This window comes from Lynx canadensis, chromosome D1 (genome assembly GCF_007474595.2).
Source record: "Lynx canadensis isolate LIC74 chromosome D1, mLynCan4.pri.v2, whole genome shotgun sequence".
NCBI lineage: Eukaryota > Metazoa > Chordata > Mammalia > Carnivora > Felidae > Lynx > Lynx canadensis.
Window position 1 is genome coordinate 60,505,147 of NC_044312.2, and position 16,167 is coordinate 60,521,313.

The 16,167-nt window shown below is 38.1% G+C and overlaps 1 protein-coding gene across 1 annotated transcript; it reads left to right on the plus strand.

The window, feature by feature from the left end:
• Positions 1-1,872: 1,872 nt before the first annotated feature.
• LOC115526150 (olfactory receptor 52B4-like) lies at positions 1,873-2,817 on the plus strand. The gene has a single exon (XM_030333632.1). The coding sequence runs from the start codon at positions 1,873-1,875 to the stop codon at positions 2,815-2,817; it is 945 nt and encodes a 314-aa protein (XP_030189492.1).
• The last annotated feature ends 13,350 nt before the right edge of the window (positions 2,818-16,167 follow it).

Below are 16,167 nucleotides of genomic sequence, written 5' to 3' on the forward strand. Positions count from 1 at the left end.
TTTTTAGTGTTATTTTATGAATATTATACATATACATTGTTTAAAAACCTCCAAAAGTTCTCCATGTCTTTACAATAAACAATAGTCTCCCTGTCCCATCTCATGTGTGATTCTGGCTCCTCAGAAAACCACTTAAACACAGCTATTTCTTTAGTTTTTACTTCCTTATATATAGACAGCATGTTTATATTGTTATTTCTTGATTTATATTTTTAAATAATTTTTATATGTCATCCATTGACTTTTATATATGGAAGATGGGCATTTAGTTTTCCTACATGTAACGCCCCCATACCAAATACATACATACAAATTCAGACACACACAAACCTCCCTTTTCTTGATTTATTAAAGAGCTATATTGTGATTTTTAAGATGTGTACTTATGTTTACATTATTATGATTTTAATAACTGAATTATACAGTGACATGTGGTCACATTTCTTTTCTTGTGCAACATTTTTTTCTTTCCTGTAGTTAATAATTGTTTATTTTTTATTTCCTTGTTTGCTTAGTTTTTATGTGACTTACTTTCTACTAATAATATAAATTACATTTCAAAACAAGCGTTTCCTTGTTCCCTTTGAGGCTTCCCTTTCGGTGACTCTACCCCCTTGATCCAGTCCAAACTCATGCTACTCCAGGCCACAGTGGCTGGCTTTCACCATAATTTGAGGAACCCTTTCACTTCCTCACAGCCTATGCCCTCTCCAGCATTGTAGCACTTTGGTTTAACTCCTTTGTTGGAACCCACGTTTCTCTATTTTTGGTTCATTTCCTCACTTTGTTGTTGCTTATCTTCCAGTAGATTCCTGTAGAAGACTTAATGAGAGGTCAGTCTTTGAGTTCTTTGAAGGTGTTAAATAACCTTTTTATGCTTACAAGTTTTTCATTTACCTTGGTGTAAAGTACTGGATTGGAGTAATTTGGCAGGAAGTCTCTCCCTAAATAAATTTCATGCCTGCACATAGCACCTTGAATTCACTTTTTGGTGCCTCATTCTTCTTCTTTTTTTTAAAATTTGTTTGTTTGTTTGTTTGTTTGTTTGTTTATTTATTTATTTATTTATTTATTTATTTATTTATTGTAATCTCTACACCCAACGTGGGCCTCGAACTCATGGCCCCAAGATCAAGAGTCGCATGCTCTTCCATCTGAGCCAGCAAACTGCCCCTTTGGTGCCTCATTCTTAAACGAAAATGAATTGTAAGACCTGGGTATTGGGTAATGTAAGCTAGCACTACCAGACATAAATAAATAGAAGTTCATGGGGTTTCATTTTGTTCAGTATGTAGCCTTTAATTTCATCCTCTGCTTTTAGCATACTATCCCTACCCCAGCCATGCCTAGGCTGAGTCTCCAGCCTTAACTCCATGACAGAATAGACTTCTAGCATTCTGCTGGATATGGAAAGTGGTACCTGAATGGACAGGTTGGGAAAGAGGATCCAAGAGCCTAGCTGCTTTTTATACAGATTTTCAACCAATGATCTTTAAAAATCCCATGCTTATCCCTATTTAGAAAAGTTCCTGATGCCTTAATTCTTGAGACGATCTGGGTTCTGCAGTGAAAATTATCTTGGCTTTTGTTTTCTACTCAAACCTATTAGTTTTATCCCCTCTGCTTAGTCACTAGTCATCTATCTGCTTTCAAAATGTTGTCCCTTCTCTGTTATTATCTTTTCTTCTACGTTTTGCATTGATGTTTCTGTTATTTTACTGACATTTTAACAAGGTATTAGGAGGAAACAGTGGTAAACACAGGCATTTATTTAGATATAGTTAACCAGAAAACTCAAGGAAAACATTTACATATAATCTGTATTTCTCTCTTATTAGGTGAAGTTAAAGTCCACAGTGACCTGCTTCTGAAATGGCTAGCTTCAATCACACTGGTGTTAACCATATAGTCTTCTATCTGCTGGGCATTCCAGGCCGAGAAGACCTACACATATGGATTTCCATCCCCTTACTCATCTCCTATGTCTTTGCTCTTCTTGGAAATGGTCTGCTCATCTATATTATCCTCACCAAGAGCAGCCTCCATGAGCCTATGTATCTTTTCCTCTGTATGCTGGCTGGAGTTGACATTGTCTTTGCCACAACCACAGAACCCAAGGCATTGGCAATTTTTTGGTTCAATAATAGGGAGATCTCTCTTAATAGCTGCATTGCCCAGCTCTACTTCCAGCATTCCTCCTTCATTTCTGAGTCTGGCATCTTGCTGATTATGGCATTTGACCGCTACATTGCAATATGTTACCCACTGAGGTACACCATGATACTCACTCATTCTCTGATAGGGAAAATTGGTGTGGCTGTTTTCTTGAGAGCACATTGTACAATTTTCCCCATGATATTTCTTCTGAAGAGACTCACTTTTTGCAGAAATAACATCCTACCACATACATTCTGTGAACACATTGGTTTGGCCAAGTATGCCTGTGATGATATCCGTGTAAACATCTGGTATGGATTTTTTGTCCTAATGTCCACAGTGATCCTAGACATTGTCCTCATTTTTGTTTCCTATACTCTGATACTCCATGCTGTCTACCGTATCCCTTCCCGAGATGCTCGCCACAAAGCTCTCAACACATGTGGCTCCCATGTCTGTGTCATTGTCCTTTTTTATGGGCCTGGGATCTTCTCGGTTCTCACTCAGCGCTTTGGACGTCACATCCCACTACATGTCCACATTCTGTTGGCCAATGTCAGCATGCTTGCTCCACCGATGCTGAATCCTATCATTTATGGGGTCAAAATAAAACAGATACGAGACCAAGTAGTTTATGTGTTGTTTCCAAAGCAGAAATGACTATGGGGTAGCAGAATCTGGTTTCTCAGAAACTTTGGTCCTTCCTGAGATATGCTTTCACAGCAGCAAACCAGAGAACTAGAAATGAGTCACAGCATACATAGCTCATTGAGTTATGGGCCTCTGGAGCAACTTACCTGAGACTGTGAGACTTCCCCCCCCCCCCCACCCCCCTGAATCAATCTGAAAGCAGTCCCTGTGGATTGACTGAGATACTTACAGCTCATTATTTGGGGAAAGGGCAGGTTTCTCTGTAGTAGTCATGTCTAACTCTGTAATATTCAACTCAACTTTGGGAATGGACAATGTAATAGTAAGTCTCATTTAGATAAATAGTAAGTTTTCTGTCTTGAGCTATATCAAACCCTGAGACATTTCACCACATGCCCGCTGGACACCTAAATAAAATCTTCATTCTTTCATATGCTTTCTCAAATTACCATGGGCATTAAGAGAACAGTAAGGGAACTGTACTCCTCCTAAATTTTGATATTTTGAAAGTTGTTTCTCAAAAATCATGCCCCTCAGTGTGGTACAGAATAAATTCAGACTTCCTTCCCAGCAACAATTTCCACATCACTTTCACACAATCTGTGCTTCAGTCTTAGGGAACTGTCTGTCTCTAATCTCTCGATGTCCAGTCATCTTGTCTTGGCACATTTTCCCTAAGTGATTCATTTACCTGGAATGACTGCTCCTTTCCTTGAGTTTTTAATAGATTCCCTTTATTTATCTTTCAAGGCCCAGCTTGGTGTCATCTACTCAGTGAGGTCATTATAACCACCTCCTCTCAAGAAGAGATATGACTTCCTCTATTAGATGATACTATATTGTTGATACTTCTGTTGAAAATATTTACTTATTTTTATATAAGTATTCCATAGAGAAATGATAGGAAGAAAATGAAAATTACACACACTCTCACCACCCAAAGAAATGTACTGTTATCATTTTGATGTAGAATCTTCAAGATTTTATATGTAACTCTCTTTTTAAAATATAATTAGTCAAATTGGCTTACATACAACACCCAGTGCTCATCCCAACAAGTGTCCTCCTCAGTGCCCAAAACCCATTTTCCCTTTCCCCACACCTCCATCTGCCCTCAGTTTGTTCTCTGTATTTAAGAGTCTCTTGTGGTTTGTCTCCCTCCCTCTCTGTTTGTAAGTAATTTTCCCCCATCTCTTCCCCCATGGTCTTCTGTTAAGTTTCTCAAGATCCACATATGTCTAATTCTAACTCTGATAACTATAACCATACACATATATTCAGAACTTATTCAGTATTAATGCATAGGCCCACAGTGTGGCTATTTTTAAATGACACTACATTTGGAAAGACATAATAACTTTAATGACTATATTTTATATCTTTTAATTAATTATATAAAAATTATGCTTAAAAATTCTTTTTTACATCAGCTGAGGTAGTGTTCATCCTTTTATTTTTTAATACTTATGTTTTTCTAATCATTAGCAATGTAAATGCTGTGCTAGGGACATTTTTGTGCATAAGGTTTATCTATTTTTTGTGCAGTAAGCTTTGCCTGTTTTTAGCCTTAAAAAGAATTACTAGGTTAGTGGTATGTGGATTTTAGGCTCCTCTGGCACATTGAAAAAAGAAGTTATTATTAATTTTCACTCATCAGAAATACATGAAAATGCCAAAATTTATTGTATCCTTACTAGCACTTAGTAAGTAGTTCTATTTTTTAAATCTGCCCTGTGACAGAGTAAAACCATTTTCATTGTCCTTTCATTTGAACTGATTTAGCTAATAGACACATGGAACAATTGTTATGGGATATTGTATTTCTTTGTGGATTAATAGTAACAACCATTTATTGAACCTGTGCAAAACTTATTTCATACCTTACCTTATTGAATCTTCACATCAAACTCGTTATTGCCTCTATTTTATTCATTTTAAAGATGTAATTCGGAGCTCAGAGAGGATATATAACTTCCCCAAGGTATTAGTATTTATTGAAAGTATTTTCTCAGGTTGTTTAAATTATAAATTCTGCAATTTTCTTTGGTTGGCTTGGTTGCCTTTTGTTTTAACCCTAAAGAGATATAGTATTAAATATTTTCAAGTCCGTCATTCTTTTTCCTTTATGGGTTTTATTGTTTTCATTTTAGGCTATTTCTTCAACCTATGATTTGATTATTATTCTTATAGTTTTAGTTTTCTATGGTTGCTTTTTATATTTAATTTTTCAAGGACACATATTACTAAATAAACAAAACTAAGAAAAGAAAGAAAAACTTCAATGACCAATAATCAGAAAAATGGGGCATAATTGTTAAATTTTAGTGTGTTTTCCAGTTTTTATATGATTATGTCTTTCTGCATATATGATACAGTTCACTTTTTTTCTGTAACATGTTTGTCACTCAATAAAAGGTGTTGCAAATTTTCTAATATGTTTTATGAGTTAAATAATAGGTGGAACAAGCTTATCGTACTGTTCAAACCTTGGTATACATACCAATTAAAAATGATTCAGCAATTTTTAGGGAAAAGAGTTAAATTCATCACAGTGATTATTTGCCAGTTTCTTGTAATTCTTGTAGTTTTTTTCTCTGAGACAGCTAATCTTTGAAACAACAATTTTGAGATTGTGTACTGTTTAGTTGAGTATGATTATAGCTGTGTAAATTTTCTGTTGATTAGTGTTCTCTTAGTAAACCATTTGCATCTTCTCCCAAGTATTTTATGCTCATATGGTTTAGGTTGATATCCTTTAAACCACATGAAACTGCATTTTTTTTGTTTCTATGATATCTGATAATCTTTGAACTTTATCTGATAGGTAGAGTCGTTATATTTATTATGAATTTAAGACATTGTTTTTACTGTTTTTATTTATTATCATTATTTTTAAAATATAATTTATTGTCGAATTGGCTTCTATACAACACCCAGTGCTCATCCCAACAAGTGCCTTCCTCAATGCCCATCACCTGCTTTCCCCTGTCCCCCACCCCCATCAACCCTCGGTTTGTTCTCTGTATTTAAGAATCTCTTACAGTTTACCTCCCTCCCTCTGTTTATAGTTTTTTTTTCTCCTTCCCCTCCCCCGTGGTCTTCTTTTAAGTTTCTCAAGATCCACATATGAGTGAAAACATATGGTATCTGTCTTTCTCTGACTGACTTATTTCACTTAGCATCACACTCTCCAGTTCCATCCACGTTGCTACAAAGGGCCATATTTCATTCTTTCTCATTGCCAAGTAGTATTGCATTGTATATATAAATCACATCTTCTTTATCCATTCATCAGTTGATGGACGTTTAGGCACTTTTCATAATTTGGCTATTGTTGAAGGTGCTGCTATAAACATCAGGGTACATGTGCCCCTATGTATCAGCACCCCTGTATTACTTGGGTAAATTCCTAGCAGTGCTATTGCTGGGTCATAGGGCAGATCTATTTTTAATTTTTTTGAGGAACCTCCACACTGTTTTCCAGAGTGGCTGCACCACTTTACATTCCCACCAACAGTGCAAGAGGGTTCCCGTTTCTCCACATCCTCGCCAGCATCTATAGTCTCCTGATTTGTTCATTTTAGCCACTCTGACTGGCATGAGGTGATATCTCAGTGTGACTCTGATTTGTATTTCCCTGATGAGGAGTGATGTTGAGCATTGTTTCATGTGTCTGTTGGCCATCTGGATGTCTTCTTTGGAAAAGTGTCTATTCATGTCTTCTGCCCATTTCTTCACTGGATTATTTGTTTTCCGAGTGTGGAGTTTGGTGAGTCCTTATAGATTTTGGATACTAGCCCTTTATCTGATATGTCATTTGCAAATATCTTTTCCCATTCTGTCAGTTGACTTTTAGTTTTGTTGATGGTTTCCTTTGTAGTGCAGAAGCTTTTTATCTTCATGAGGTCCCAATACTTCATTTTTTCTTCTAAGTCCCTTGCCTTTGGAGATGTGTCGAGTAAGAAATTGCTGCAACTAAGGTCAAAGAGGTTTCTTCCTGCTTTCTCCTCTAGGGTTTTGATGGTTCCCTGTCTCACATTCAGGTCTATCATCCATTTTGAGCTTTTTTTTGTGTGTATGGTGTAAGAAAGTGAACTAGTTTCATTCTTCTGCATGTTGCTGTTCAGTTCTCCCAGTACCATTTGTTAAAGAAACTGTCTGTTTTCCATTGGATACGCTTCCTGCTTTGTCAAAGACTTATTTGGCCATACATTTGTGGGTCCAGTTCTGGGTTCTCTATTCTATTCCATTGGTCTATGTGCTGTTTTTGTGCCAATACCATACTGTCTTCATAGTATGTAGTAGAGGCTTTGTAGTAAAGGCTAAAGTCTGGGATTGTGATGCTTCTTGCTTTGGTTTTCTTCTTCAATATTACTTTGGCTATTCTGGGTCTTTTGTGGTTCCATACAAATTTTAGGATTGCTTGTTCTAGCTTCGAGAAGAATGCTGGTGCAATTTTGATTGGGATTGCATTGAATGTGTAGATTGCTTTGGGTAGTACTGACATTTTAATATTTCTTCCCCCAATCCATGAGCATGGAATGTTTTTCCATTTCTTTGTATCTTCTTCAATTTCCTTCATAAACTTTCTATAGTTTTCAGCATACAGATCTTTTACAACTTTAGTTAGGTTTATTCCTAGGTATTTTATGATTCTGGTGCAATTGTGAATGGGATCAGTTTCTTTATTTCTCTTTCTGTTGCTTCATTATTGGTGTATAAAAATGCAACCGATTTCGGTACATAAATTTTGTACCCTGTGACTTTGCTGAATTCTTGTATCCGTTCTAGCAGACTTTTGGTGGAGTCTATCAGGTTTTCCATGTAGAATAACATGTTGTCTGCAGAAAGTGAAAGCTTGACTTCTTTGACAATTTTGATGCCTTTTATATTATTTTGATGTCTGAATGCTGATGCTAGGACTTCCAACACTATGTTAAACAACAGTGGTGAGAGTGGACATCCCTGTCATGTTCCTGATCTCAGGGGGAAAGCTCTGTTTTCCCCCATTGAGGATGACATTAGCTGTGGGCTAATCTATCCATTGTTGTAAGTGGGGTATTAAAGTCCCCTGGAATTACCACATTCTTATCAATAAGGTTGCTTGTGTTTGTGAGTAATTGTTTTATATATTTGGGGGCTCTCGTATTTGGCGCATAGGCATTTATAATTGTTAGCTCTTCCTGATGGATAGACCCTGTAATTATTATATAATACCCTTCTTCATCTCTTGTTACAGCCTTTAATTTAAAGTCTAGTTTGTCTGATATAAGTATGGCAACTCCAGCTTTCTTTGGACTTCCAGTAGCATGATAGATAGTTCTCCATCCCCTCATTTTCAATCTGAAGGTGTCCTCAGGTCTAAAATGAGTCTCTTGTAGACAGCAAATAGAGGGGTCTTGGGTTTTCATCCATTCTGATACCCTATGTCTTTTGGTTGGAGCATTTAGCCCATTTACATTCAGTGTTATTATTGAAAGATATGGGTTTAGAGTCGTGATGTGTGTAGGTTTCATGCTTGTAGTGATGTCTCTGGTACTTTGTGGTCCTTGCAACATTTCACTCACAGAATCCCCCTTAGGATGTCTTGTAGGGCTGGTTTAGTGGTGATGAATTCCTTCAGTTTTTGTTTGTTTGGGAAAACCTTTATCTCTCCTTCTATTCTGAATTACAGGCATGCTGGATAAAGGATTCTTGGCTGCATATTTTTCCTGTTCACCACATTGAAGATTTCCTGCCATTCCTTTCTGGACTGCCATGTTTCAGTAGAGAGATCTGTCACCAGTCTTATCGGTCTCCCTTTATATGTTAGAGCCTGTTTATCCCTAGCTGCTTTCAGAATTTTCTCTTTATCCTTATAATGTTTCCAGCTTCACGATGATATGTCGTGCAGAAGATCGATTCAAGTTACGTCTGAAGGGAGTTCTCCATACCTCTTGTATTTCAATGCCTGTTTTCTTCCCCAGATCGGGGAAGTTCTCAGCTATGATTTGTTCAAGTACACCTCCAGCCCTTTTCTCTCTCTCTTCTTCTGGAATTCCTATGATACAGATATTATTCCATTTGTGATCCTGGATTTTTCTCCCCTTGTGATCCTGGATTTTTCTCTCTCTTTTTCTCAGTTCCTCTTTTTCCATAATTTTATCTTCTAATTCACCTATTCTCCCCTCTGCCTTTTCAGTCTATGCTATGGCCACCTCATTTTATTTTGCACCTCATTTATACCATTTTTTAATTCATCATGACTATTTATTAGTTCCTTGATTGCTGTAGCAATAGATTCTCTGCTCTCTTCTATGCTTTTTTCAAGCCCAGTGATTAATCTTATGACTATTATTCTAAATTCTTTTTCAGTTTTATTGCTTATATCTGTTTTGATCAATTCTTCAGCTGTCACTTCTTCCTGGAATTTCTTTGAGGAGAATTCTTCCATTTCATCATTTTGGCAAGTTTTTGTCCCTCATGAGTTTTGAGAGCTTGTTATGTGCTCTGTACCTGCAAGCACTGCTATATTAAAGGGAGGTCATACACTGTCCAGTGTTCTTTGGAGAGGGGTACTTGCTTTCTGTTGTGACTTTGGTTACTTTATCTCCCTACTCATAGTGATGTTTTGGCCCTTACACCAGGTCTACTTTGATTTGTTCCTTAAGTAGCCCTGGAAAGGAAAACAAACATACAAAAAAACCAGAAAACAAAAACATGCAAACACAGAAACAAACAAAGAAAAATCCAAAAACAAAAACCCAGAAACACCAGCTACAACTAAAGAACAGGATGGAGGCAGTGCTGATGGAAGAGCACATAAAAAGGGAGAAATGACAGGGGCGGGGGAAAAAGAATAAATAAACATTGACCAGGCAGAGAGACTAAATGGCTTAATCCAGAGAGAGAGAAAGGAAAATAGAGAAGGAGGTGGGGGAGAAAAGAAACAAAGATAAAGTTACCCAGGCAGAGAAACTATAAGCTTAATTATTCCAGAGAAAGAGAAAGGTTAAGAAGGATGTGTAGAATATGTGTCAAGAGAATGGATTAAATATGTCTGCTTAAACAAACCAACAACCAGAGTGACCAGACTAGAGGAGGGAAGAGATAAGGAGAAAAGGAAGGAAGAATATGTAAATAACAAGAATTGTCCTAGAATCAACCCAGGCAATGCAGCAACGCTGGTCTGGAGGAGGCGGCCATCTGGTTCCACAGCATCTATCCTGCTCCAGTAGATATGCAGTTACCTGGCTCGGAGGGGTGTGGTTTGGTGTAGGAGGGTCCCACCTCCACTGTGGGCCCTGTGGACCAATCCCTGAAGCCCCTCACCTTGGTGGTGGTGGGGAGAAAAATGGCGGCCCCCCAGTCTCTTCTCCATGGACCAGTGTCCCAAATCACTCGGTTGGAGCTGTCCTCACTGTGCTGCGGGTGCAGACGAGGTGGTCTGTCTCACTCTCCTGACTCTGGTGCCCTGGCACTTGGCTGGGATTCAAACTCCTGCTCCATGCAACCTGGTACTGGGGAAACAACTCTCCATGCTGCCTGATATGTGGTCCTGGCTGGTTTTGTCCTGTGCTGCAGCACTCCAGGGAGGGGGTCACTTTCTCCTACCGTGGACTGTGCCCCTGACCTAGCCACCGAGCCTGGGGTTGGTTCTCCTCCTCCCCAGGTGCATGAACAGGGCAGCCAGCCCAGTCTGGAGAAAGCCCTGCAGTTAGAGATGGGATCCCTCTCCACCCTGGTCCAAGGTTTTTCTCTTGTCCAGATACAGTCCTATGCTTCCCCAGCCTCTCTTTCTCTTCATCTCTCCGCAGAAGGCGATCCCTCCCCTCCATGCCTACATGGCCTGTTTTATCTCTCCTAGTTCGCAATCACCCACCTATGGCCCATCAGGTTGTTCCAGTGTCTCCCTGGTAGCAACTCAGTCTCTTTTCCTCCCAGACTCTTGGAGTTCAAAGTCCTTTGGCTTTAACTCTTCTTTGAGAGACACAGAAAGTTCAGATCCCCCCACTTCTCTGCCATGTTGGACCCTCCTCCTAAGATATTGTTTTAAAAAGTTGATTCTTCTGCCTCTATCCTGCAAATAATTTAGCTTGTCTTTATGCATCTCTTTGTTTCTATCTCCAAGTTTCTAATGATCTTTTTAATTCTATTTAATAAGCTATCTAACCAATCTGCTGAATGTTTTTTTCATTTCAAGGATTGCATTAAAAATTAATAAATATTATTAAAATATTTGTAATGTTTATTTTTGAGAGAGAGAGAGAGTGTGGGGGAGGGACAGAGAAAGAGGGAGACACAGGATCCGAAGTAGGCTCTGGCTCTGAGATGTCAGCACAGAGCCCAGATGCAGGGCTTGAACTTACAAATCGCGAGATTGTGACTTGAGTGAAACTCAGACACTTAACCAACTGAGCCAGCCAGGTGCCCCAATAGATATTATTTTTTTTAGACCAGTTTTAGGCTTATAGAAAAATTGAGTGGAGAGTACAGAGTTCCCAAATACATCTTTATCCTCCCGCCCCCTGTCTTGCTCAGAGAGTTTCTCTTATTTTTAGCATCTTGCATTTGTGTCGTATATTTGTTACAACTAACGAACCAATACTGATACATTATTATTAATAAGAGTCCAAAGTTTACATTGTGGCATGCTCTTTGTGTTGTACAATTCTATGGGTTTTGAAAAATGTATACTGACATGTATCCACCCTTATAGTATCATACAGAGTATTTTCAATGCTCACATATCTCCTATTTGTCCTTCTCTTTCTCTCCTTGAACTCCTGGAAAACACTGATGTTTTTTACTGTCTCCATAGTTTTGCCTTTGCCAGAATGACATAAGTTTGGAATTATACAGTGTGTAACCTTTACGTGCTGCCTCTTTCCCTTAGTGTTATGTGCTTAAAATTCCTTCATGTCTGGTGAGTGCATGATATCTTGTTTCTTTTTATTGCTGAGTAATACTCCATTGTATGGATATACTAGAGTTTGCTTATCCATTCACCTGTTCAGAGATATTTTGGCTGCTTCCAAGTTTTGACAATTATGAATAAAGCTTCTATAACATCTGTATGCAGGTGTTTGTGTGGACATAAGTTTTCAGCTCCTTTGGGTTAATACTAAGGAGCATGACTGTATAGTAAGTGTATGCTTAGCCTTGTAAGGAACTGCCAAACTGTTTTCCTAAGTGGTTGTACCATTGTGCATTCCCACCAGCACTGAATGAGGGTCTTGTTGATTCACATCCTCGCCAACATTTGGTGTTGTCAGTGTATTGAATTTTAGCCATTCTAATAGGTATATAGTGGTACCTCATTGTTGTTTTTTGATCTGCAATTTTTAAATGAAATATGATCATGTTGATTATCTTCTCATATGCTTTTCTGCCATGTCAATGGATTCTTCACACCAGATTTCTCATATTGTTTTTTCCTAGATAGTACATATACTGCAAATTTTAGCCCTAAATAATACTTTAGAGGTCCATGGTTGTGCCTGTTCGGGCTAGTCTTTCTTAGGTGTCCAGAGAACAAATGGAGGGATTATTCCTTGACAGGACAGACAGTTCCTCCTATAAGGAGGAAGCAGGAGTGGGTAGGAGCAGATGTAGATATGTTTTTATATCCAGTGTTTTGAATTTGTGTGAGTTTCCAACTGATTGATTCTGATTTAGTAGACAAGGTTCTCTTCCAAGAGTAAAGAGCTAGGTTCTGGAATCAAGATTGGAGGTTTGAATAGGGTGTACATATGAAGCGTTAATTAGGCAGAGTGGGAGAATGAGCTAACTTGAGGCAATGTGTAAGCTTGCTGGACCCTGCTAATAGTCTATGTTGGTAATCATTTTAGTGGCACCGTTTTGTTCTCCAGGTGACTACCCAATTATGTACTTGTTTCAGTTTATATTAATGTTGAGATGGACTAGATAGAATGGAGAAAACAATTTTAAGGATTTGAACATACTTAAAAGAAAGCTATCATAAAAAGGGCATAGAATCTAAAAGTTAATTAAGAATGGAAATCATACAGAGTGGGCTGAAGATTTAGAAAGGAACTTGTGGTATTAATAGATTAGCTGTTTTGGTGAGGTTAGGAAGCAGATACAGTCAGCATATGCTTGGGCAAGTAATTGTGTGGCCAGGCAGTGGGATGTTTGAATTAGTATAGTTGGAAGTGGAGAAAGGATGTGACTATGGGAGTGCATAACGAAGGCAGAGTGAAGGGAAATTCAACTGAGATCAGAGGAGGAAATGGAATCAAGGGGACGAGGTGAAGAAGTTTTCCAGAGGGACATGGAAGTCTTTATGATACAAGTGTAAGACTTCCATGCATTTGTTTGTGAGGGAATCCAGGGGACCTTCAGATAGCCTTGAGGAATAGGAGAAGACAGATAACATAAATCTCAAAGCAGCATTAGCTCCTACACTAAAGTGAATGAGCACTAGCTGGGAACAAAATTATTAAAGAAAAATTTCTATCAACAATAAAAAATACTACATGGAAATAGAAACATTGCCATAATAATTTCCTTCTTTGAAATATCAAATATTTAAGTGAAATAATCCATAACACATATACAAATTTATACATATATATGTTCATTACAGAACAATTTCAACAGAGAAAAACAGAAACTTTATAAATATTCAATAAGTGAAATGGTTAAATGTATTGTATTATGTCACCAAGGTATAATATTTAGTCAAATTTTTAAAGAAATATTTATAGATTACTAACTATGTGTCATTGCATCAGACAGGAGACACATGCAGCTGGATTAAAGGAGCTACATGGTTTACAGAACATTTGTTACAACTGGGAACATTTATTACCAATTGTTAATCGGAAATTCCTATATTATGAAATTAAATAAAAAAGTATACCACATGCACAGTTTGATCTCAACAATAAATAAATCCATGAATAGGGAAGAAAAAATCTTAGAGGGTTATCAATGAAAATGTTCCATTAAGTCCCTTGCATGATGGAATGAAAGTATTAGTCCTGTACACAAAACAATATTAATACATTTTCAGTGGATTTGATTTTATTAACATTTTATCATGGTGTGGTGAACATAGTTGGTTGAATGGGTGGTGAAGGAGTAAATGAATGTTTGGGAGAATCTTTAGAATTCCAGCTCCTAATATGCTTCTGTGCCTTCTGGAAGTCAGGGTTGAAGAGGGTGAGCTGGAGTGACGTGTGGAGCCTTGATGAAAGTCCCTAACCACACTTCTGTCCTCTACCCTCACCTCTCCAATCTAAAACCTCTCTTCCTCATCCTCTCCTGTCAAGCTCATGCAGCTCTTCAGACAAGGAAGGGTTCAGGGCTTATTGTTATGTCACTGGCAGTAGAGGAGATCCTAGGGGAGAAGAAAGTCACATGAATAAGTCCATGGTCCCCAAAGATGCTCAGAGAAAGAATAATTTCCCCTGCAATTCCTCCTCCAACTTAATCCCTTAGCCACTGCATACAGTCTGCTTGTTGTGAGAATACCCTGCAATCCAGGCAGGGGCATAACTCCAGTCTGTGGTTCCTGATGGCTGTGATGGAGAGTTTGGGGTGAGGAGAGAGTAGGTTGGTACTGACCAGGATAGCCTGGTGACTTTCTGGGCCCTTCTGTCCATGGGCATCAATGGTGGGGTCTGGCTGAGGGTGGGGATAAAGAAGGTGGAAAACACTGAATTTACTGATGAGAGACATGGGGGACAATAATAGATTGCCTTCATCATTTGATAACTCTTAGGCACTATATTTGGAATTCTCCATTCCCTGAGAGGACAGACAAAAATGTTCCCATGGATGCTTTGTGGCATAGTGGAAACACTAGTGGAAGGAGAGGCATGAGACCTTCTTGACTCATTTCTTTTGTGAACTTGGGAAAACTGCCTTTCCTTCTGTGGCCTTGCTAAATAGTAAGTTATATGACAAGGTTATTCTAAAGCAGGAGCTGGCAAAATTTTTTTGTAAAGGGCAAGAGTAAAAGTGTTAAGCTTCAAAGATGGTCTCTGTTGCAACTACTCTGTCCCAAAAAAGCAATCCTAGTAGATATAGGGAATGGGTGTATTCCAATAAAATTTTACCCATAAAAAAAAGCAGCTGGTAGACAATATTTGGCCCACAGTCTGCAGTTTGATGAGCCCTGGTATAACGTGCCAACCAGAATTGATATTTTATATCTCTGACTCATGTTTGGGTAAATCAAGAGTGGAACTGGTGAAGCAGGGGTGTTGTCCTATGAGTTGCATTTCTATGAGAGTCCCTTATGGCAGGGATAAGGGGGCTGTAAGGCTGGAGACAGGGGTAAGAGTGGAATAGCCTCTGGAAGCTTCATCTCCTGGCAGAAACTGATTCAAGAAGAGGAGAATCAGTGTACTGAATGAAGATAGGCAAATTTATGACTTAAGTAAGTCATAACTTGTCTCTGTGACAGTGAGTTTGACTGGTTAATGACTGTGTATGGATTTGGGTGGCTATTATGTGAAGGAAAGCTTAAAAGTGTATGTGAGTGTGCATGTGTGCATGAATGTGTTCACAGTGAAGGGCTGTTTGTATGAATAGTGAAAATGTGTGTGTAGATATTCATCAAAATTTTTATGAGTGAATGTGTGTGGTGACTGTATAAATGAATGTATGTGATAATATGCATCTGAATGGAAGATTGTGTGTTTGTATGTGGATTTGTAGCAAGCAGAACTGGAATTGAACCCAGGTAGGTCAGACTCTAAATCCTCAATCGCTTGTTTGTCCTATGATACATTGTCTTACATGTCTTAGATATTGTGGAATATATAGGAGAATTGAAGGGAGTAGGGAGGAAGCCAAGGAAAGGTGGTGTAGTAGTCAACATAACAAAATGGAAGTTTTAAAAGCTAATGGAAGCTTTGATGCTAATACTTCTGGATTCAAATATCAGCTTATCTACTAACAAGGTGTTTGACTTTGGGTATTTACTTACCTGAGAGTCAATTTCTTCATGCATGAACTAGTGATATGTTCAATTTCATAGGTTTGGTGTGATTATTAGAAATAACATATCTAACAGTAGGCATTTAATGGTTGCTATTATCACACAAAAGTATTAATAATGGAAATTGGAGATTCCTAATAATGAGAAATTAATATGGCACTTAATTTAAACCTAAAATTAATGTAGATTTGGCAAGCATGCTATGATAGATTATTTTAGAGAAGCTTCAGCAGCATTATTTAGAAGCATTATTTAGAAGCTTCAGCAGCATATTTGTGTTGTAAGTAAAGTGGTTTGGGTAAAGATTAAAGGATGGTAAAAAGATAGAAGAAAGAAAGCATATCCATTCTGTGAAACCAAAGTGAAGGGGGAAGAGACCATTGATCATATATACAGATGAAGGAGAA

Bases quoted from the DNA above. Each gene is read 5' to 3' on its own strand.
- LOC115526150 (XM_030333632.1), top strand. From the start codon at position 1,873: ATGGCTAGCTTCAATCACACTGGTGTTAACCATATAGTCTTCTATCTG.